We start from the raw sequence: 23,295 nt of genomic DNA, 5'->3' as shown, positions 1-23,295 counted from the left end.
GCAGGCGACTTTGAAAGTCTCCAAGTTGTAAATACAATGACTGGCAGCAGCTCCATCTTCGAGCCCTGCACCAGGTACAGTTTTAGGCAGCCGGCGCAGATCTCGGCATCGCTCCCGCCAGGCTGGGATGCCCTGTGGTTGTCACCAGAAGGAACTCCCACCTGGGGAAAGCCAACTCGAAGGCTCCTGCCTCATCCTACAGATGAACCCATGGAGGGAGGGCGCGTGGGAAGCACGAGGGTGACATTAAATGGCTGATTTGCGTGGAAGAGGTTTCTCGGGCAGGGCTAAATGTGGGTTTTTCCCCATAGATCACGCTCCTTGCTGCATTAGCACCAAGGAAGTGAAACCTGTTTCTGCGGATCATATGATGGTCAGGCACTCGATGCCATTGATGATCTCAAGGCTTGGCAGCAGGAGGCACTGGGAAAAGAACTGGAGCTTGGCTTTGCCCCTAAGCCCAAGCGTAGCCAGGGAACAGCCTGGCCACCACGTCTGACAGAGACCCTTGAGCAGTGGAATCACCCCGGCTGCCGCAGGGTCCAGGATGGTGTCAGAAGCCCCTGCGTGGCGATGGGCCCGGCCTACCAGGAGCATCAGCTGCAACAGGTTTTAATAAGACAGGCTACAATGAGACACCTACATTTAACTCCTGAGGTACATAGCTGCTCTCTCCCAAACCCCAGACTTTTCACAAGCCTAAGTTAAAACAAAGAAATCCATCCACTACCTCTCAGGGCGGGGCCGTGCTCCAGGTATGACACTCTCCTGGGAAAAAGGAGATTCTTTTTCTTTTTCTGCTTCCACTACTGGCCCGCAGCACTGACAAAACCAAGCTGTTTTACCCTAATCTATCCATGTTTTCCTCACCATCCTAAACCTTGCTTATTCAAATGATGGTTTTGCTGCAGAAACTTCCACCTGTGGCAAAATAATAACCTCAGAGCAAACATACACATGGGCTTTGACCCTGCATGCACGTAGATCAACAGCAAAGTTTCCAGCACTTCCAGGGTCCGGGTTTTGCAGCAGCTCCAGCCGGGACAAAGTGCACTTGCGTTCCCACGGTACCATAACAAAACAAAATTAAGACAATCCCTTCTCTATCTCCGATACCTGAAGCATGAGCAGATTATTTGTTTTCTTTTGCTCCTAAAACATGAGAGAACGATTTTCAGGGATTTTTTCCCTGATCTGAACAGCTGTTTCTCCAATGTTGTTGATATATGCAATAAACTGGAAGCTCTCTCTACATATGCTGTTTATTCTGGTTGAATTTAGTCAGGAAACTGCCATACTTTTGAGCACATAAGTGCCAGCAAAAACTGAGAACAAGAAAACAGAGTTGAGTGCCAAGATGGCATGGGTATCATATAGACAACCTCAAAGATGCAGAGGAACTTCTGGGGTGAATAAGGGTAAAAACCGTGCTCAGAGGGAGATCCCCACGTCCACACAGGACGGGGCAGCTCCGAGAAGGCAGGTGGGGAGGACAGGACCTCCTGGAGCTGTGCAGAAACATTCTGGATTATCCCAAAAGACACACGGCAGCTGTAAAAGCTTTCTAGAGGCGTAAGAAGGCGATGCACGCATGCATTCAAAGCCGTGCTTTTCCTCTAGGGCTGCATCATTTAAGCAGGAGAGCAACGGTGGCTTGGAAACCCTGCATGCTCCTAAAGGGTTAAAATGTAGTTATGGAGACTGGCATGATTAAAATTCTGGTAGAGTCTATTTAAATTGCAGGGAAAGCCGAGCTTGTCCTACTGGAGAGCCAGACCGCGACTTCCCCCAAACAGGGCTTTGATTTTCCAACACAACACCCAAATCCCTCTTCTGGCTGTTGTAAAACACACGTGGGATCACACTCCCTGTTGCACAACATGGATCGAGGAATAATTGCAGGTAAGGAGGTATGGACCAGAAGTCATCGCTCCGGAAGGGCTAAGAATTTCACTGGCGACAGAGAAGGAAGCCGAGCTCGGTCCCTGGTGGCAATGCTGCCTCGAGAGCTACGCGCAGCGGCAGCACCTGCCGATGCAAGGCCGTGGGTGGTTTCGCTCAAGCATGGCACTCGATGACAAGGATATAAGAGAAAATAGCTGAGAACAACACTCAATGCACCCAGCTTTTGTGGTCAGCAAAACCAAACCCAGGATTCGCTTACTGGGTATTCCGTCCTCCTCCTCCTCCTCCAGCCAGCGCTTTCGGGCTGTGAGGCCGGCCTTATTTCAGGAGTCAGCACAGAGTCAAGTCGTCTACGTGTTTTGTGTCCACGTGGCCCGTTTACTGGGAGGTCAGCTCACCTTCGAGGGCTCCTGCCAAACGCCTGACTTTCATAAAGGTGTTCTCAATCCACTGAGCATCCTCTGAAATATTGTGCTGCCCAAAAGCCACCTCTTATGGCTTCTGTATCTTTGCATCTCCCCTACGCGGCTCTAACACTTCCAATAACCGCCACTGCTTCGACACCTTTTCTTTTCTCCACTGCTTGTGCCAGCCTTATTTTAAAATACGCTAGAAGAGGGAAATAAAACCCAAACACATTTTGCTTAGCCTGTGACAAGCAGGTCAGCACCAGGAGGGGAGACACCCCCACAGCCAAAGGTGTCCTCCATGCTGAAGTCACCCCGTGCTTTAGTGTGCGACAGGATTAACATCTAAACACGCTGCACGCAGGAGCTCCCAGTTGATACCTGGGGAGAAGAATACATTCTGCAGCGTCCCTTCTCTGCTAAGCGAGGCTGCAGTTCCACTAAGCGAGGCTGCAGTTTAAAGCTGGTTTTATCAGACCGGCATGTATAGGATCCAGGAGGTCCCAGATTTGGGTTCTTTTCATAAGGGAAATAACCTGAGCTCTGCCACAGATCAGAGCGCTGAGACGTGGGGCGCTTGAAGCCATCCTGCCCTCCGCTATCGCTGCCTAAACCACCCCCTCTGACGCTGGCTTTTTTATTTTGCTGCGTCTACTGCCAGACCTCAGACAAGGAAAATGATGGTGCAAAAACGATCGCACGGGGGTACGCCTGTACAACGGCAGACCGAGCTGTGCAGTCGCCGCTTGAGCTGACACAGGAACGATCTCGCAGCTTTATCCCACGTGTTCGTTTTAAAAGCGTTGTTGATTGACAGGAGCCAGTTCAATAGACTCACAGGAAGGCAAGGGCTGGAACGGGCTGAGAACAAGGCTGCTGCTTCACTCCCGGCAGCAGAAAGCAGCACACACCAACCACAAGCTGCTTTTGTTTTACATCTCAAAAAGAAAAAAAAAAAATCCACCACAGCTTGCTCCAGGAGTAACAACTGCCTGTGTGAGTGGAGGGGCCAAAACCAAGCTGGGCTTTGCTAAAACCCAGACTGCACGGGATTTCAATCCTGGAATTTTTATTTTTTTTTTAAAAAAAGGTAAGAACATTGGAACCCAGAGCAAATCCCAGGAGCAGCAGCCTCCCCTGGATGCTGTCGGAGGTCAAAGGACTATTACAAGCACCTAAAAGCCCGGTCGGTGGCACTGAGGGGCACCAAGGGATGCTGTACGGGCACGGGCTGGTACGACCTCGGCCGTACCCCGACACCACCCTCTCAGGGCACGGCCTCGCCACCCCGAGGGTGCCCAAGCCTCGGCGGCGCGTTCGGCGAGGGAAGGCGAGGGGCTGGGATGGCGGAGCCCGGCCGAGCGGGCTGTGCAGTAACCAGGAGCAACGGTGCCTGCTCCAGCCCAGAGACCGACCCGCCGGGCTCATTCCTACCCAGGGCACGCACCGAGCAGGGCTGTGCAGGGCCGCCAATGCTGCGTGGCTGTTTCTTCAGTTTAAGCTCAGTTTTAGAACAGTTGGGGTTTGTTTAATAAGCATATTTAAATCCGTTTTTACAAAGATGCCGTTTTAATAGATGAGGTTGAGGTCAGCTTCAGCTTAACGGATGCACAAAAGCTTTTTCCTCTGCAATTCACTGTACAAAATACATCTATTTCAGGGCTTTATTTCCACAATCTGAGAGAAATTACCACGAAAGAAGCTGTTCTTGTGCTGATATGCTTGGGTTTTTTGAAAGAATTACAAGAACAGAAACATCATGTTGAAGAGAAAAAGATGAAACCAGCAGCTGCTCTGCCCCGGGTTCAGGTGACAGCACCAAAAAGCCAATTAAGCGCCAAAATGATGCCGGTACCACATCACCTATCAGATGCATTACAAAATGTCAAGACTGGAAGCGAAAAATCTTAGAAATGTGTATTTTCTACTGAAGTTTCAGATGAGACGAGGCACTGGACACAGGGGCTAATGACCTGGGATGGAATTCCACTGAATTGCTAATCCAGAATTTTGGGTAGCTTCTTCAACAAATCTTCATTTTTAATTTTAATTCTAATTGAGCTGATTCTAAGCTGAGAAAGCCAAAGATTAAGTGAAGGGAGAAGAGCTTTTCCCCCCAGCTTTCAATCTATGAATATGATGGAGGTGGGGTAGACCCAGGTGATGTGACAAGACAAGGAGAAACTTGCGGTACGGGGTAGCTGCACAAATACGGGTATATTTGCCCCTTTTTCTCTCCAGGCACGCTCAGCTACCAGCGCCAAGCGAGAAAGGGGCTTTGCAGCCTTTCCAGCACCTCCGAGGAGGTCAGGCAGGAGAGAGAGCCAGGCTCTTCACAGGACCATGCCAGAGGAGGACATGAGACAAGGGGCCGAAGGTGAAACAAGGGATGTTCAAACCGTCGGGAGAAGCTTTTCCACCATGAGGCCAAGTCAAGCAGGTCGTTCAGAGGGGTCGTGCGATTTCCATCCCTGGAGAATTTCAAGACCCAGCTGGGAAAAGCCCTGAGGAGCCGGGTTCCAGCCTCGCAGCTGACCCCACCTGGCGCAGGGGGTTGGACTGGAGACCTCCCCAGGCTTCGCCTAACCCCGAGCCACACTGTGAGCCTGGCTGTCCCCTCTGCGATTAAAGCCAGTGCCACAAAGTCAGCCTGTCACGCTACAAACACGAAAATCTGGGTGATGGAATTATTTTATTCTGTATAAAAACAGGTGTACAAGAGAACAGAGATCCCAACACCTCGTTAAGAGACATCCCAGCACCACGATGTTGAAAACCTTCTAGGTAATGACCTGAAGTCCCCCACTTCGATGCCAGCCCTTCCCTGAGATTCCCCCCCACGCTACAACGCTGCCCCCCCCAGCACTGCGGATGCAAACAGCCTGCCGCCCCCCTGGCCAGCCTGGGGGAGATGTTATTCTTCTTGCAAAAAAATAATTAAAAAAAAAAAAAAAATCCCCTCGATTATTTATGCTGCTTTTTAAACAACACCAGCTATTGTCAGGGAGTGATTTACAGCCCTGAATGTCACATTGAGAGTCTGGTCATGCCGGTCAGAAAGCCTGCCGCTGCCATGTCCCAGCATAAAACGTTTATTCAAGGCACCCGGAGTCCAGCGCTGGGCAAAGCCTAAAAGGAAGCCAGTGGGTGTGACGGCCACATTTTGTACAATGATATGAAAAGAAGCAGGCAAGGGGGCTTGGGTTATTTTTTTTGGGGTGTAAGGTAGAAAAACTACAAGGAGCATCGTGCGGAGCCAAGGGAAGCTAAGTGACCGAACACTTTGGCTCAATATTGCTCTGGAGGAATTCCACGGACAAGCGTGGGGGCGAGCAGAGCTGGAGACCTTCCCAGCAGGGAGAAAACAAGGAGGGAGCTTTCGCTGTCGAGAAAACCGGGCTGGCTCAGCGGACAAGAAACCCGTTTCCTGCCTGATTGCGACTGAGTGAAGGGAAACAGGGCTCTGGAAGCAACCGTGCAAACAAAGCACAGCTACCTTCAGCCTGCGTCAGGCAGGAGCAGGAGCCTGGGAGCGCCCGAAAACCACCCAACCACTACCAGTTTTAAATAAATTTAAAAAAAAAAAGGCAGCAGGCCCTTTTCCACGGTGTGTTACGTTACAAAGCAAAACTGGACGGGTTGCAATCTTCCTCTGCCGCACCCCGAATGCCAGGTTTCAGGTTACTTCACCTGACGTACCTGCAAGTATTTTCTCTGAAGCGTGTTATTTCTACCGTCTCCGGTAACACCTCTCTCTTACAGGCAGCCTTTAATCTGCAGATCTTCAAAACGTCCTGCAAAGAAAGCAAGTGTCATTTCCTTCCCCCTCCCACATCCCCGTGCGCCGACGAGGAAGTTATAACCCAAGTGAAATAATAAATATCACCCTGCGAAAAGGGAACGCAGCTAGCGATAGGAAGGCCGGCGTCCCCGCATTACTCTAACCGTCGGGATCCATCCCTCCAGCCTCCGACTCAGGAAACAGCTTTTCATCGCTGGGTATCAAAGCTCCTCCCAATTTTGGCATCTCCACCTCTTCTGCCTGCAGAACTAGTTTAAGCGCTGAAGGTTTGGGTACGGGGTTTTTTTTAACCAATTCGTGGATATTTTGCACCGTATCCAGCCTTGGCGCTCAGCTTTTCCAGACGCTGCTGCACGTCTCACGGGTCTGTTTACCATCAGCAAACATCCGAACAGTAATCCCGGATTTATCACTCTGGCTTCCTGATAACTCCCCCTCAGCTGCTCCCTCAAAGCCCAGAAATCCAGTTTACTGCCCTTCGCAGGGGAACCTCTGGGCATTTTGCGAGCCGGAGCATTTTATCTCCCCCGTGATCTCAATTCACCGTGAAAATATTTGGGAAGCCTATTAGAAGCTTTCTTGATAGAGGCACATAGACTCTCCCACCACTTCTGCCCACACAATTTTCTCTAACATCAAAAAAAAAAGCAAAGGCAAACTTTTTTTCTTTTTAAATAGAACCCTATGTTCCTCGGCGCTGCTGCTCCCGTTATCTGTGAGGGTCCCCGTGAATTTTTCCAGCGACTGCCACATAAATCTCTTCATTTATAAAAAACTTGATTCCTTTTCCACCCATTTCATGAGCAAAGGCTTTCTCTTTTCCTTTAGCTGTAGCCTAACGATTAACTGCGTGACGACGGGAAAGCCCACGCTGCCAGAAGACCGCTGCGCCGCGGTCCTGAAGCAGCCCTTTGCTAAATCCTGCACAAAAGCCTTCAGAGGATGAGAATGTCTAAGGGCGTCGGGAGCGCAGACAGCTTCAGAGAGATAATGTCACCACCTAGAACAAAGACAGTGACCTGCAAGCATCGCCTTCAGAACTTTTTTTTTTAAAGATAACTGCCTTCTATTCTCAATTTTAAAAAGCAGAGCAGCAGGGAGGGAGACTTTCACCCTGCACCCGCAGCTCTCACCTACCGCACGCTGCGCATCTCCTTTCACATAGTCAGTTTGTTCCTCATTTAGAGCAGTGAATGTGGTGGAAGGCAGCCTGGGCTGAGGCGACTAATTCAGGTCACACCCCAAAGCCGAGAATCGTAGGGTTGTGCCTCGATGTTGAAAAAACAGCATTTGGGGAGAAGTGATTAGTCTACCCACCGAAAAAAATCAAATTATTCCCACGGGACCCCGTGCTGCCTGGACGCCTCGGCGCTGCTGCTCTCACACCGGCACGAGCGCATGGGCGAGAGGCAGCCCTGAGGCATGTGGCGAAGCCTGGGGCAGAGGGGCTGTCCTCACCAGGAGGGTCTGCCGAGCCCTGGGCAGGCTGCCCTACGTGCCCCCACCCAACCAATGTGCCCGGGGGGGAAATGGGGGAAAAACTGCTTTCTGCTGCTTTCCCCCATGCATAGCTCTGAGCAAAGCTAGAGAGGGGCTGCCCATGGGGGTGAGGATGGGGCTGAGGGCACAGAGCGGGGCTGGGGCGCCCAACAAGCACTGTGGGCAGCAGGGCGAGGGAGGGTGTCCTGCCCCTCTGCCCCGCTCTGGGAGACCCCCCTGCAGCGCCGCCTCCAGCTCGGGGCCCCTCAGCACGGGAAGGACATGGGGCTGTTGGAGCGGGGCCAGAGGGGGCACAGAAATGCTCCGAGGGCTGGAGCCCCTCTGCTACGAGGCCGGGCTGGGAGAGTTGGGGTGGTTCAGCCTGGGGAAGAGAAGGCTGTGGGGAGACCTTATTGGGGCCTTCCAGTGCTTAAAGGGGGACTCTAGGAAGGATGGGGGCAGCCTCTTGAGCAAGGCCTGTGGTGACAGGACAAGGGATGATGGTCTGAAACTAGAGAAGGGCAGATTTAGGCTGGATCTAAGGAAAAAATGTTTTATGATGATGGTGGTGAAACCCTGGCCCAGGTTGCCCCGAGAGGTGGTCGATGCCCCAGCCCTGGAAACATTCAAGGCCAGGTTGGACGGGGCTCTGAGCAACCTGCTTTGGTTGAAGATGTCCCTGCTCACTGCAGGGGGTTGGACTGGATGGCCTCTAAAAGTCCCTTCCAACCCAAACCATGCCATGATTCGGTGACCACAGCTGCATCATCTCCATGCCCAGTCAAACAGAAACAGCACCAGCAGCCGTGGCTGCACCCCCCAGACCTCCCTGGCCTCTGGCCTTGGTGGTCCGTTATCTCAAGGGCCTTCCGACACACGAGTTGTCCCCTCCCCAGCGAAAGGTGGCCAGAGCAAGGCAGAGACAGCAGTGCAACCCAAGAGTGAAGAGCTCCCAGCTTCCTTCCAGGCTGGAGGAATAAAAAGGATTTAAAGCAGATTACAGTGTTTTTAAAAGGTGATCCATTCCTTATGAAATCTTACTGGGTTTGTATTGTTAAACCGAGCAGTATTCAGCCTGCCCCAAACTTCTCTAGATGACAGGAACAGAAAACACAGGGAAGCCTGTGCCTCTCTGGGGACACGGTACGACACTTTTCCTAATAAAAATATGATTACCAAGCTGACTAATCAAGAGATAATTTCATTTTCTCCCACTCAGTCCTTCCCCTATTGCCACTGGGGTCCACGTTGGCATATGTTATTTTCATGTGGGCAGAAAGTAGTTATAGGAAAGCAATCATGGGGCTGCATTTTTTAAATTTGGTAAAATATTTATGGAAAACATAATTTTTTCCCTTTTTTTAGTGTCTGATGGCTACATGCACTGAGCCTACGACTCCATCCCACCGTGGATGAGCAACCTTCTCCACCACAGCCTGAAATCCAGAGCAGACCTCGCTGAAATCAGCACCACTTGAAAGCTGAGGTCAACACCTGTGATCTTCAGAACAGAATTGTACGAGAATAAAGCCTTTTGGGTAAAGAAAAACCTGCATCTTCTTTGAACACTGAATAACCTTTCCTAGAAGCTTCAGGCACTTGGGGAAGCCACCTGGGTAACACGCAGCTTTCTGCTTTTATGAGAGATTGACGGATTAGAAACCAACCCAAAAGATGACTCGTTCAATTTGTTGAAAGCATTTTATCACCAATCACTGGTTTGGGACCTCAAGCTTCTCCCCACTCCAAAAATGAAAACTTAATCTACCAGATTCAGTAGACTAAAACAGAGAAATTATTATACGTGCAGGAAAATCTCAGTGTAATTGTTCTAAAGTTGCGTTACATGACCAACGAGCAGGCTTGCCGCTGACTGGAGGTATGTGCATATGGTGACCATCATCACCAGGCCACGATGTGCCCACCACGGGGATGTGCTTTTGAACGAGAGTCACAGAATCACAGAATCCCAGGTGGGAAGGGACCTCAGGGATCATATAGTCCAACCTTTCTAGGAAGAGCACAGCCTAGACAAGATGGCCCAGCACCCTGTCCAGGCGACTCCTGAAGGTGCCCAACGTGGCTGAGTCAACTCCTTCCCTGGGGAGATTATTCCAATGGTGACTGTCCTCATCATGAAAAATTTCCCCCTCGTGTCCAATCGGAATCTCCCCAAGAGCAGCTTGTGTCCATCCCCCTTGTCCTCTCCAAGGGACTCCTTGTAAAAAGGGAGTCTCCATCTGCTTTGTAGCTGCCCCTTAAGTACTGGTACATGGGGATGAGATCCCCTCTGAGCCTCCTTTTCTCAAGGCTGAACAAACCCAGCTCTCCCAGCCTGTCCTCGTATGGCAGCTTCCCAGTCCTTTGAGAAACTGAAGTTAAACTCCTGGAGGGAGTTCAAATTGAAGATAGGAGGGTTCCTAGGGGGAAAAAAAAAAGCTACAATTTTAAGACAGTGAAGACTGAGTTGGGGGAAGGTTGCATTCTCCAGTCTCAGCACAGCCACAAAACCTTCACTCTTAGCTTGGGTACCACCACTGCTCGTTGTGCGTCCTGTTGATGAAGATATTTCAACCCAGCTCCCTCCACTCCCTTCAGTCTGAACTGGACTCTTTTCAGTGGTGCCCAACGCCAGGCCAAGGGGCCACGGGCACAAGCTGGAACACGGGAAGTTCCACCTGAACAGGAGGACAAACCCCTTCCCTGTGCGGGTGCCAGAGCAGGGGCACAGGCTGCCCAGAGAGGCTGTGGGGTCCCTTCCCTGGAGACATTCACCCCCCGCCTGGACGCGGCCCTGTGCCCCTGCTCTGGGGGTGCCTGCTCCAGCAGGGGTGGGACGGGGTGAGCTCCAGAGGGCCCTGCCAACCCCCACCAGCCTGGGATCCTGTGATTCCTCAAGCCTCCTAAAAGGAATTCATTGCAACAAACACCATGGCAAAGAGAAAGAATTACTTAAAACCCCAAATAAAGCTCCTTTTTTTTTTCTGACCATGTAATTGCAAATAACAAACATATCTGTGGTTTACAGAGGAGTCAATAAATTAAAGCTACAGTCACAAATCAGACCAAAAAAAGATGCTTAAGTCATTCAATCCACTACCCCAGGACGGCTGCGCCCCCTTGGGACACTTCTCAGTTTTGTGAAAGACTTGGAGCCCTGGCCTGAGGAAGTACAACACGAAGAGCACTTTCGGAAATGTTTTTTTTTCTTACAAAATTAAGCCAGCCCTCTGGTCCTTCTTGAGCACAGCCTCTTCGCTCTGGTTGTAGCGAAAGCAATGGCTCTTTAGCAAATAAGCTTTTTATGTGTGAACTGAGCACGTCATAAAACCACCAAAGAAGTTTAATCCTTGGCAAAATGGTTGCCTGTGTTTCTTCTGCAACTGTCTGAAGAAGGTGGCTGCGCCACTTCAGTTTACAGAAGAAGAAAGTGGCACTTAAAATCTTTTAAACTTTAAATTGGTGCAAAAAGATGCATTTCAACCCATTAGGAAGCTGAAGACCCCAGCGACCTAACTGCCCCTCCGATAAAGGCCACAGCAGAACGGCCCCATGAGATGCACCAGCGGCAGCGGGACCCGGCCCTGGAGGTGGCAGTAATTCTCCTCACCTTCTGCTGCTCTCACCAGACACTGCAGGATTTAAAAAACAAAAAGCCAACCGCCTATATTGTTTTCATTTTTCTCTGAGCTGTGCCCCTCAGCCAATGCTCAGAACGCACAGGGTGCCTATTTCTGTAACTCTGGCGAGCAAAGGTCACTAAACAAAACAAGTTGAGGGGATTTGGGCATTGTGGTGAGGGTTGTTTTTTTTTTAATTTTCGTTATTTTTTGATATTTTGCATGTGGTATTTTGTATAAAACCTGTAGCCAGGCACATCCCAACTCACAGAAGTTAGCGGGGAAGAAGAAAAGCCCTCTAACCACATACCCACGGACATGGCACTAGTTTCCACTGCGTTTGCAGAGTATGTTTCAGAAAGGAGAAATTTAAGGTGAACTCAAGTCGTTACGCCAGAGGTGGGTTTCTCTGAACAAGTAAACAGTCCCTACGCCCCGGCTGAAGTTCAGCTGGGTGGAAGCCCTTACAGCCAGCCACCCTGCCAAGCGCAGGGCTTGCTTTCAGAGCAAGGCTGCCCGTTAAGACCCTCAGGACTCTCCAAAGTGGTATAAGCTGGAAGAAAGGCCAAAGCTGAAGCGACTGAGCTTTTCAGTGGGTTCATCCACGGCTTGGGCGATCTCGGCTGATTTGGGCTGTGCCGTAGCCATCTCCCGCACCGCAGCTGTGACAGCAGCACAATAGCATGAATAATTTTTGTTACTCACTCTGTACTGAACGACAGCATTCAGAGTCTAAATTAAGAACACGAAAACGATTATCATTACCATTAACCTCAGCCCCACCCTCAATGCACTACATAAAAGCATACGTAACAATCACAAAGATAACATTGTGTGTCATAAATATCACACACAGGAATACAGCAGTCACAGCATTTGTTTCCTGACCCAGGAAAGCTGCTATAATTGTAGTGTATTGTGCTCGCGGAGGATTTAGATTTGGAAGTTGGTTGCCAACAAGTCCTTGTTTGCTGTAATTTCCCATCAGGCTCTTAAAACTCATCGGGTTCCCAATCAACGGCGTGTCGTCGCACTGCTCCGAGTCCTGCACCGTACGGTTCAGCAGGAATTTCATGTTCTCGGTGGAAACAAATCCAGATGATCCTGGGGATATACAAGCTAGATGTGGAGATGCCAAGCAATTAGAGCAGAATGTGCGTGTTTGGGCTTTTTGATGCACATTTCACAGCTAAGGGCATCTAATCCAAAACCACCTTCGCTCTCGGAGGCCCTCCATGCAAGTCAAGAGGGCAGATATTCAGGAGTTCTTGGTTTTAAGTAATTCGGCTCCAGGGGCTGATGTGAAATTACTGGCATTCAGAGAAACCACCACGCCCTTTTGAATGGGCGCTCTGGCCATGGCATTTTCCCCTCCTGGTAGCAAACCATCCTTGGAAGCAAAATTCTCCCAAGTATTCCCCCACCCCTCTCCAGACCGAGAATTTAACCTTCCCGGATGACAAATCTGAGGTGTATAAATGACACCTCCCCTTTCCAGTGAGCCCCTAATGATGTAGCCCCTGACAAACCCGCTGGTTTTTGCAGTCCTGCCTTTATAAAGCCGTCTTTCCCTGCAACGAAGCCTTCTCCATTCACTATTTCCAGGTAATGCCAATACCCGCTTTTAGCTCTAAATGCCTTTCTACCAAGCACAAAGAAGGTTAAAAGTGACACTTTCACTCACGTTGATATTTTCCAATTAAAGTGAACAGATGACAGTGACCCAGGTAGACAGTGCTGGAGAAGGGGCTCTCCAGAATGAAAATACCAACAGTTTGGGTGCCCCAAGTGATACCATAAGCTGTAGCATCTCACCTCTATCCCCGTGGTAACCTGCTGGCTTAGGTCTCTTTCCGGTTTCATCTTCGCATTCTCCCCAGGAAGAACGATCATTTCCACATCAAGCCCTTCTCCTTCCACATCAAGCCCTTCTCCTTCCTCACTTAAGGTGTTTTATTTCATTTTCTGGGCCATTTCCCTGAAAGTCCTCAAGCTGGGCTCTTCCTCCTGCTGCTGGCAGCTGCGCTCTCGCGGCGATGCCGGTTGCTCGCCAAGGACCTGGCGAGGCTCAGCCCAAGAGGAAGACCAGCCTCCCGGCAAGGTTTCAAGGGTGAACACAGGCCATTCTCTAAGGACTCGGCACTTAATGATAAACACCTCCCTCATTAGTATGCTGAGCTACATTAGTTCTGCCGCTCACGGTGCGAAAGCATTAACGTGGGGCTGAACCTGCCATTTCACAGTTTGCAATGTGATGCATTAGGCGCTTGCGGGTCTCCAGGCGCGGGGCGCTGACGGCATTTACACGGCGCTTTAGATGTGCGAGGTGCTGCCGGTAAATCTGCTAATGCCTGCGGAAGAGGCAGCGCGCGCCTCCGAATGGAGAGAGGTGAGGTCATCCCTGCGTACGACGGGGGTTAATGTGGCAGAGGGGCGAAACGGCTGCCCGGCATCACACTGAGGCTTTGGTAATACCGTGACCTCAGCTGGGCGTTGGCATCACCCTACGCATCACATATGGGTTACCTAGGAAGCAAATTTACGATGGCAAGCCCGTCAAGCTGGGGAAGTCTGACGATCTCTCCACTCAATCTCCCTGCTGCTCAATTTTCACAGGACTTGCAAGATTGGAAGACTTTGAAGTTTCTCGAACATGGCTGAAATTGCTCAGTGGTTCAAAACGTTCTTTGGGACGGATAAACGCAGGCTGATAAACCCTGTTACCACTTGCCTGTGTTTATGAAACTAAGCTTAAAACCACAACACTACTTACCCTTATGTGACAACTATGAATGACATCGTACCCACACCTATCAAATATTAGCATTTTAGCTATTTTTTTTCACCGAGAGCTCTTTGTCCCTAGCGAAAACAATATTCCCCAGTGAACACCAGCAATCCATCACCCCTGATGAGCAGATCAGAGTAAGACCAGCCAAGACTCGGGAATACTTCCATGTATTCAAAGCTCAAGCAAAAAGGTGTCAGGGATAGCAAACAGCTCCTAGGTACTCAGTCGAGGACTGGCAGTTGGATTCTTCAGTGCATACATAGCATTATGGCGTTAAAGGCACTGCACAGATTAATCAAACAGAATAACGATCTCACAGTGAAGGGCTGAGCTAGAATTAAGAGATTAATGTTTGGGTCCCAGCTCTAGAAGTTCTCACCCTTGGGGAAGTTGTATCAATTCCTGCATCTCGCCTCTCCGTTCCGCACCACACCACCTCCATGAATTACGGACTGCAGAACCTGAGTGAAGATGCCAGAGGGAAAGACCATTCCAAAGGCTTTTTTTATTATTATTTTTCCCTTAATACCCACTATGAGAGACTGCCTTGTTTCATTCATGACTGAGGAAAGATCTTCCATCTTAAGGGAATAAAACCAAGTATGTATTTTCTTTTGAATAATATCACGTGCTTCTACTGGTGAAGTACATTTCTGAACAAATACTCACATGAACGTACCAGAAAACGTGCAGTGCAGTCTCAGGAGATAACGTGTTTGATGGTATGTCGTTACAACAGGGTTGCAGACCAAGGGTTAAGTCAGGCAAAATTCTGAAGTTAGCAGAGCGCTTCTTGGCCTAAATTCACACAGGTGCAGAAGGGCACAGCAAGAAATATCGTCCCATAGTTTTGTGTATTTTGTGATCTCCCGTTGCTAGAGCCCTGAAGACTTTAGTTCTTCCGGAGTTAAAGCAAGGCTCTTCCTTTTGTTCCTCAAGCTCACATCACAGGAAGCATGACATTTAACCATCAGGATGGATTTCTAATTCTGTTGTTCCACACCAGCTCTCCTGTAAACCCCTGAGCATCCAACATCTGGCATTTGTAAGAGCTCGGTCACACCCCAATTCCTCTGTAAACCATAGAGATATCCAAGACTTCTTGGAAAGTGGCTTTTTCCGAAGGCTCTTTGGGAAAGCTCGTTAAGTTCAGAGTCAGACTGGCGACCTCACTATTGCCCAAAACACGAAATGCAGGCCAGAGTTTGGTGAGGATGAAAAGAAAGGGGAAAGTGTGTGGGTGGAAGAACAACAACGAAGTTCAGTTGCATGTCAAAATGCTTTTTTGTTGTTTTTTAAGTTAAACCAGAAACTTATATTGCATCCAAATTTGTGCTGGGCAGTTTAAAGAGCAAGGATAGGCTTCCTTCACCCTGAAAGAACACATATAGCAGGCAGCCAAGTGACATGAAGAATTTTGAAAGGAGAGGAGAAGATAACTGTGTTTCAGTGATGATATCTGTGTCGTGGATAACCCAACAGCCACCACCATCTGACACCAGCAACAGGTGACAGTCACAACTGAGACGAGAGTAACCCCAGCAACCAAACCTCCATCCCCACACTGAGCCTGAAATTGCACTGGGCGGCCTCAGAAACCCCACAAGATTTCAACCAATCTCCAACTGCCTTGAAAGTATAATTAACTTCAGTTGTGTTTTGATTTTATCTCTGTTTTCTCAGGTTCTAGGCTATTTGGGAAAGCACATGTGGGTATGCACACGCCGGTGCGTGCATGTACTTGTCTGGGGTTACCAGCTCCCCAATGGATCTGCTTTTCTCAGGGCCTCCTTGCAGAAGAAAACTCAGGGAGGAAGCCTAACCTTTGGGAAATTATCCTTCTTATCCTGTACAGTTGACGATAAAGATTTCCGCTCCCACCGCACCTTGCTGATATGGATGAGCTCAAACCAAGGGAGCACTCAAGCTCCGCCTGACTCTGCTAGGCTCAGCTCTTTGCTTCCCCCAATGTTTTCTGATAAACTGCTCTCACAGGGATTTCAAAAAAATATGCTGACCAGGCCCTTGTAGTAAAGAAGAGATTTTCCTCCCTTCTCCACATAAATTTTAAAGTTTCCTGAAAAACAGGACAGGATTCAGATAAAGCAATGGAGAACCTACACAGAAAAAATACCAAGACTAACTGACACTCCGGGCTACATCCAGAGCTCCCTCCATTTTCCAGGTATTCTCCTGAAGTTCACCCGCATGCAGCTGGGGCAGCAGAAACCAAATCCCCAAACACGGCTGCTGCCTGCACAGTTGTACACCCCAAGATGTGAGCATGTCACTCGCCTTCAAGAACTGCAACAAGCCAGTTCCCCCTCCTCCCTCCGCGTCTTGTTGTACGTTGTGAGCCTCTAAATCTCCACGTGACAGGGAACTGAGAGTATTTGGGGGGAATTTAAAGGCGAATAATAATGATCAGTGCTACTTCCACTTCAGCAGCGCTTATGGATTCCTACTGAAGAAATTGGTGCTGGATCTAGTCAGGGATTACACATTCATTCCCTCCTTCTGCCCAAATGAGGTTTACCAGAAAAAAAAAACCAAACAGTTTTAAGTCAATCAAGCATCTCGGTGACAGGCAGGCAGATGACCTACCCTATCATTCCCTCTTACAGGGCCAAGAGGTAAGGCGAGCGGCAAGACTACATGTCAGGGAGGGCAAACATGGAAGAATGTCAGCTGTATGAAAAATTAATGACCCTGCAGGAGAGGTTCAGCACGAGTTTGATTCAGAAAAATAGACTGAGTGTAGCCAAAGGTTGGCGAATTCCATCCAAAAAAATAGAGGGCTGTTTCACTCCCCCAAACTTTCCTATTCAGTGGAAAATTCAGCCTGCTACGAAGTCAGAGGGAAGTCTGTGAGCCAGCCCAGGCAGGGGTTCACCTATACACCCAAATGAGACAGGCCAAGAGCAAGGCATCCAAACACACAGCCCTGCCAAAACCTCAGTGGTTTTATCATCTAGAGTTCAAATCAAGACCTCCCGTCCTGCTGTTCGCACTGCACGCGGAAGAGTTTCCAAGGAACGCCTCTTGGCAATAATCCCAAAAACGCAGCTTCTGACCCGCTGCTGGGAGCGGAGCTGCTGCGTGCGGCGGCGGCAGCTTCTCTCTCAGATTTTGAAAGCTGAATTTCCTCCAAAGCTGCCCCCATGCCACATCCTTTACTGCAAGCATAGCACTGAAACAGTACAGCGTTTTCAAACAATGCCCTCAATTTCTCTAAACACCAGTGTTTATGAAAGCCTAAGGCTTGCCTCAGGCAGGTCTGGTGGCCTGAGGCTCGGGGAGAAGATGAGCCCGCCCTTGTTCTCACGGCGAGTTTTGCACATCATCAGGGACACTTCCCCCCTACCCTTCGTGTAAACCTGCTGGGATCATGAAAATAATTATGGGGGAAAAACCTGGGCTAACCCAGCCATGGCTCAGTGAAACTGTCCTATCCAGTAGGGTAAGCCGGGGCAGATACGGAAGCCCTGGAAGATCAGGTAGTAACGAGCCCATGCAATCGTCCCTGGCTAGGAAAGGTGGGACTCAAGGTCAGGCTGGACGGGGCTCTGAGCAACCTGGTCTGGCTGAAGATGTCCCTGCTCACTGCAGGGGGTTGGACTGGATGGCCTCTAAAGGTCCTTTCGAACCCAAATATCCTATGATTCCCACTCGTGCTCTTTGGGAGAGGTGGCAAGTGTTTTCTGGTGGGTCTGTCCCTACCTCCCACCCCACTTCCCCTCCTCCAGTGATGCAGCATTTTCAGTTCATCCAGTTTTGATTCGAGACCACCGTGACCTCTTACTCAGAGGTGCCACCAGGCCCGGGAGCACGACGACATCTGGGATCCCAGGGTTTCCAATTATACACGCGGAATCTTTTAGGATGTAATCGAGGTTTCAGATCTAAACTTTGAAGTCTTCTTACCTGCATTCTGCAGATGCAAGCTCCCTGGGCTGCCAGCATTACAACCCGTGCTAAGTCTGAGCCAGAATAAATGTGCGACATCGGTGAAATGGCTGACAAAAAGAGGACAGTAACTTGTGACAAGTGATTGTGACCCATGAATACAAAGCCCAGAAACCTAGCGATATATCTCCGTGGACAGCTTTGTAAAGACTTCACACGTTAGTTCTCTCCCACATAATCCAAATCGGAATGCTTTGGACACAAATCAATAAGTGGTGTATAATGAAACTCTTCAAAAAGCAACCCATACAAGCATAAAGGGTGTTCAAGCCCTTCCAGCTGACATCAGCTATTTCGTAGTCCCACTTTTAGAGAGGAAAACCACTCAGCCCAAAGTGCCTTTCCAGTAGCCCACCAGAGCCAAGGGGGCCACAGTGTGACGGACACCTCCGGCACCCAGCATCCAGCCCTGTCCCTCGCCGAGCAGCCCGCGCTACCTGGAACAGCGGAACAAGTCCCATAGTCACGGGATTATGACAGGACCTGTGTTATTTGGCAGATATTTGAACACAGTCTCTTGCTTCTCTAAAACTACTTTTTTTTTAATACAAGTAAAAACTGAATAATAAATGGAGTTTAGGCTGTTAACAGTTACTATGTGCATCACAAGCAAACTTCTTCTCTACCTCTGCTTTTAGTCTCACTGAACTTAACCCTCTCCTGGGATCAGCTACGGAGAACACATGCACAGGGAGAGCCCTTCTAGGACAGTTGGCCTCTTCTCAGTAGATTGACGGGAGTGATTCAGCTGTTGAATTCAATGATTTTCCCCAAATGAAAAAGCGATCCAAGCAGACTAAAGAAATACAAGTAGCAAAACACAGCGTGAAATTCAAACACATACGTACCCGCAGGCACGCTAACAGATCTGACGGTCATTGCTAAGTATCGCGCAAATTCAAAGGGAAGCATTTAGTCACCCACAAAAGTAACGACTGACTTCAGTTTGGCACAGAGGTATCACACCAGGTTTGCAAGAAGTTCAAAGAATTTTTATACAAAACCATAAATTGGCCAAGTTTGCGAGGCACGCAGTGTGAGCAGGACCCTACGCGCAAGCTTGAGGGAAACACCCAACCACACGTACAGATTTCATCTCCAAAGAGGATGAATCTGTGGAAGCCACAGCAACAAGAAATGCTTTAAAAAAAGACCTCGTTTATAAAAATCACCAGGTTTCACTCACACATCTCAGTTTGCGACTCTGCCAACACCTTCCTCGCAACAAATCTGTTTTGGCTGGAATGAGTCCTTCGAAATACCGAACATGAAATCTTACAGTAAGATTTTCTTTTTTTTAAAAAGCATTCCTCAATCTTTTCCTCAAGTCAGACCACGGGAAGAACTTTGACCGCAACAACTCCCCACAAACTCCCTGCTGGATGCTGGTTTTTAATTCACTACCGGCCCGAGTAACATTCCTTCTTACTCCATAACGTTCTTTCTTACCCCATGAGCAATAACTCTTATTGTAGAACTCTTCCTTTCCTCATAAAGACTCCGGGTTTTTTCTTTCCCCCTCCTTAATAAATCACTCGTGCCACAGTTATGCACCCATCTGTGCCAAGGTAAAAGCAGAGATCAGTGTATTTCAGCCTCACACTGGTTTGCAGAACCAAGAAAAAAGCCTTAAGAAAAGCCCTCTTCAAAATACTGCAAACACTGTTACCCAAACTCTTCGCACCTCGCATCACAAACCAAAAATTTCAAAAATGAAAGACTCTTTCAAGTAAATAAAGAGAAAATGCTGGATCTGTGAAAGTTGGCGTCTGAACAAAGGCAACCCCCCCAGCCTACGACCACCACGCTCAGTAAGATCCCAGAGGGGAGCGATGGGGCACACATTTCACCGTGCAGATGTTGCAAGGCTGCGAGACGGTGATCCAGCAGAAAGCTGTACGGGCAGCACCTCTGAAGGCTACGGCAGTGCTCGCTTCATACCCAAAACATCTCATTTTTGTTTCTACTGTACCTTAAAAGGGACGCTCATCCAACTTTTCACCTCCCCAACGCGACGGTCAAAGCTATTCCGATCAATATCGAACCGCGACGACGATGGGTAGTACAATCAATCCTTATTAAGGCTGATGATTATTCTCGATGCACCCTGTAAGAGAGAAACACCCAGTTAACAGCTTGTGCCAAGGTGAGCAAGTCATTTCACACCGACCAGCCATATTCAGCAAACAGCCTTTTTACTGCCCCAACCGCTTGAATTTTGGTCTCATATAACAGATTGTCCCAGCCACTAACGTAGTCTCCAGATAAAATAAGTTTAGCAAAGTACTACAAGCAGAGCCGCAGGTACACTGGCCTGCAGAAGGCACAGAGAGGGTGGAGAAGGTGACTGAAGACCAAAGCTCAGGCCATTTGGGGATAGCCCGAGGCTCCACAGCCTGCTAACATACCGGGAGCCTGACCAGCAACACAGAAAAATTAGTCTGAAACTGTTCTATTTTGCAGAGAACAAGGAAGAACATACAGCACTCAGCCTGACGCTGGAAAGATCTCCAGCTGTGCCAGATTTACGTCCAAATCTAGACTGCTGCTGTAAAAACAACGTTATTTTCCCTTTTCCAGAGAAGGCAAGGTTTGCGGGCCGGAGCAGGACCGCTGTCAGGCCAGCCAGCGCCAGTGAGAAAAGGGGACAACCCTTTCAACCACGCAAACCCTTCCGGAGGCCTGGCACAGAGGAAGGGGCCTGCAGAGCTGTGCTCTGCTCACGGAAATGGCTCCGAGGTGGCATTAGGCATGTATCAGTCCATCTGCGGGAGGGGACAGGTGGTTCCTCTGGAGTTGTGGCTATGCGGCACAACACGTAAACAGGCAAGATGCATTTTTATAAGGTAAGGCAAGTCTTAAATAGCTAAAACCGCCTATGCTATTTGAACACCTCGCCCAAAGTTAGCAATCCCCTCAACTGTAGCAAGTGAAAAGCTGATGTTCATTATTATCATGCTTTATTCAAGCATTAAAGCCCTCTCACATCAAGAGCAGGGTGCTGTGCATGGAACCCGCACCACCCACCAGCACCCAGCAGCAACGCCAGCAGCCAGACCGATGCCTGGGAGCTCCGATGGCAGCTCCGGGTCTGCCCCTGCGCGCCCTGGTGCGGCTGACAGAGACCGGCAGGCTGAGGAGCGCCATGGAACGAGCCAAGATCCCCGCTCCAACTCACAGTATGGCAACGGCGGCTTTTATATTTGCACGTGATAAACAGAAGGATCGATTTTTATTTATCCCCAAGTTGTAGAAAGGTGATATATTCTGCAGACACAGGGAAGAAGCAGCAGAGCATCTTCTCCCTCGTGGTGCGCAATGCTCCCCAGACGCCCACTCCATTGTTTTGCATTCCCCAACAAATAATCCAGGCTCGCTTGCGGCAGCGTGGATTCCCGATCCGGCTTTGTAGCAAAACAGGCTCCCTCTAATTATCCCTCAGCCTGACGACATCTAAATGGTGGAACAGGAACTCGGCAGAGACTCAAAATGAGAGAGTGTGAAAACAAGACTGTCCCCTTTCTCCACTCGCACCGCAGGCCCCAAGCGCACGAGGACACGCTCCCGCCTGACTCATTCCCAGCAACGCTTCGCAGCCCGGCAGCAACCACGGATGTTTCCCATGGAAATGTTTTGTTTTGGCTTTTAAATCATTAAAATGAGAGGATAGCAAGAGTAACTTTGGAACTGCAAGGAGCAACGCTGTGATTGGAAGGATCACGTCATGTCTATAGAGTCTTATTAGAAGTAATTTATATGTAAGTAAAACAAATATCCCCTGCTTTTCTAGGAAAATGCCAAATTCCATACTGATTTACACACTTTTCAATCTCATTGACTTGAGAGGGACTGCCGGCGGCGTGAATCACCAGGCTGCGGCCTCCCAGCAATACAGAGTAATCCCTTCACACTCCTCCTTTCAAACCCCTACCATCCGACCGGGTGCCGCAGCAAAGACCCTGCGGTGATGCTCCTCCCCTCCCTATTAAAGCCTGGGGAGGGGCTGAAAGGGAGAGTGAAGTCTGATGGTGGAAATGCCGGCAAGCGAAACCCACGGCCTCGGCGAGCCCGGTGTGCATGGCCCCCAAAATAATTTAGGGCAGCACGGAGGGAGAGGGGCGAACCTCCTTCCACCTGATTAAATCCAGACCCAAAAGCCATCCCGATCCCAGGGCATGAAGTATTTTTGTTAGGAAGGGCAGGGATAAATTAACTCTTAACCTTTTGTCATTGTTTAAATTCTCCCACTTCCTACCATTTCGGCATTTCCTTGTGATAACGAGGAGCTCCAGCCTGCCAGCTCACCTGCCCCTTCTCTCCAAGGCAGGTGCTTCCTCAACCGGGCTCCTAAATTACTCAACTTGCTTCTCCTCTTACAACCAGGGGTGCAAAAGGCAACTGCTGGCCCCGCTCTCCACTTCATTCATCTCCACTTTAATCACGGCTGTTACTCACAGTGCTAGCAACACCGTGGGACAGAGGCTAATAAACGTTTAATGGCCCAGTAAACACAAAGGGCTTTATCTACCACCCATTTCAAAGCCCAGTCAGATACAATAATCCTTTGCCTGTCTGACTGCCACTTCCCTGGCCTCCGGCAGGGTGGGAGAAGATCTACAGGGCTGGCTACGTTCAGAGGAGAAAGGGAGGTTGGCTATAGGGACAGTGGGGCTATAGGGACAGCAAGGTTGGCTATAGGGACAGCGGGGCTGGCTGTAGGGACACAGATGTCTTCCCTGCTTCCATCTCAGCATCCATCTTCCTGACCAGAAGGGCAGGACCATGCACCAACCTGTCAGACCTCAGCCTCCATAAAATACAGAAATGCAGGTGGTGCCTGGCCCTAGGATTCGGTAAAGCAGTTATTTCTAAAGGGAATACTGCACGTTGGAAGCAGAGAATACATGGAAGAAGTTGAGAGAAGTATCATCTACTTCCAGACTGTGGCAGAGGGGAAAAATCCCTGCACGCTTCATGAAGTGCTGTGGGAGACTGAGAGATGAGAAATGCTGAAGCTTTTTAGAAAGAAGCTTTATTTTAAAAAATTATGGAAAGAGTATCAATAATTAAACAGTATATATCACACAACTTGCACGGGATTGCCGAGTAGCTGATTTCTTCACATGCATCTACCAGGGAAGCGCTGACTTCTGCCAGAGCCACTGATTCAGAGAAACAACTTTTCAGCAGATAAACCACTTCCTCAGATCTGAGATGGAATATATATTCCCCCCCAAATACAGGTATGGGCCCATTACTCAATATTCCCTCTACATGCAAGTCCTACTTATCTTCCAGACCCTCACATCTCCAACAGGACATTTT

The 23,295-nt window shown here is 49.3% G+C and overlaps 1 protein-coding gene across 4 annotated transcripts in view; it reads right to left on the bottom strand.

Annotated features, from left to right (window-relative positions):
* The window catches only part of PTPRA (protein tyrosine phosphatase receptor type A), a 133,967-nt gene that overhangs the window by 85,480 nt on the left and 25,192 nt on the right, over nucleotides 1–23,295 (bottom strand). For 3 of the 4 annotated variants that reach the window (XM_075092218.1, XM_075092219.1, XM_075092221.1), the window contains exon 2: nucleotides 19,943–20,077. In XM_075092218.1, coding sequence (XP_074948319.1) covers nucleotides 19,943–19,960 — 18 coding nt within the window. In that variant the 5' untranslated portion in view covers nucleotides 19,961–20,077. Of the gene's footprint in view, nucleotides 1–6,011; nucleotides 6,107–19,942; nucleotides 20,078–23,295 lie in introns of all 4 variants that reach the window. The other variant, XM_075092220.1, reaches the window with a different exon arrangement.

Source organism: Phalacrocorax aristotelis, chromosome 4, assembly GCF_949628215.1.
Source record: "Phalacrocorax aristotelis chromosome 4, bGulAri2.1, whole genome shotgun sequence".
NCBI lineage: Eukaryota > Metazoa > Chordata > Aves > Suliformes > Phalacrocoracidae > Phalacrocorax > Phalacrocorax aristotelis.
Note: the sequence above shows the minus strand (reverse complement) of the source record. Positions and strands in the feature narration are given on the sequence as shown.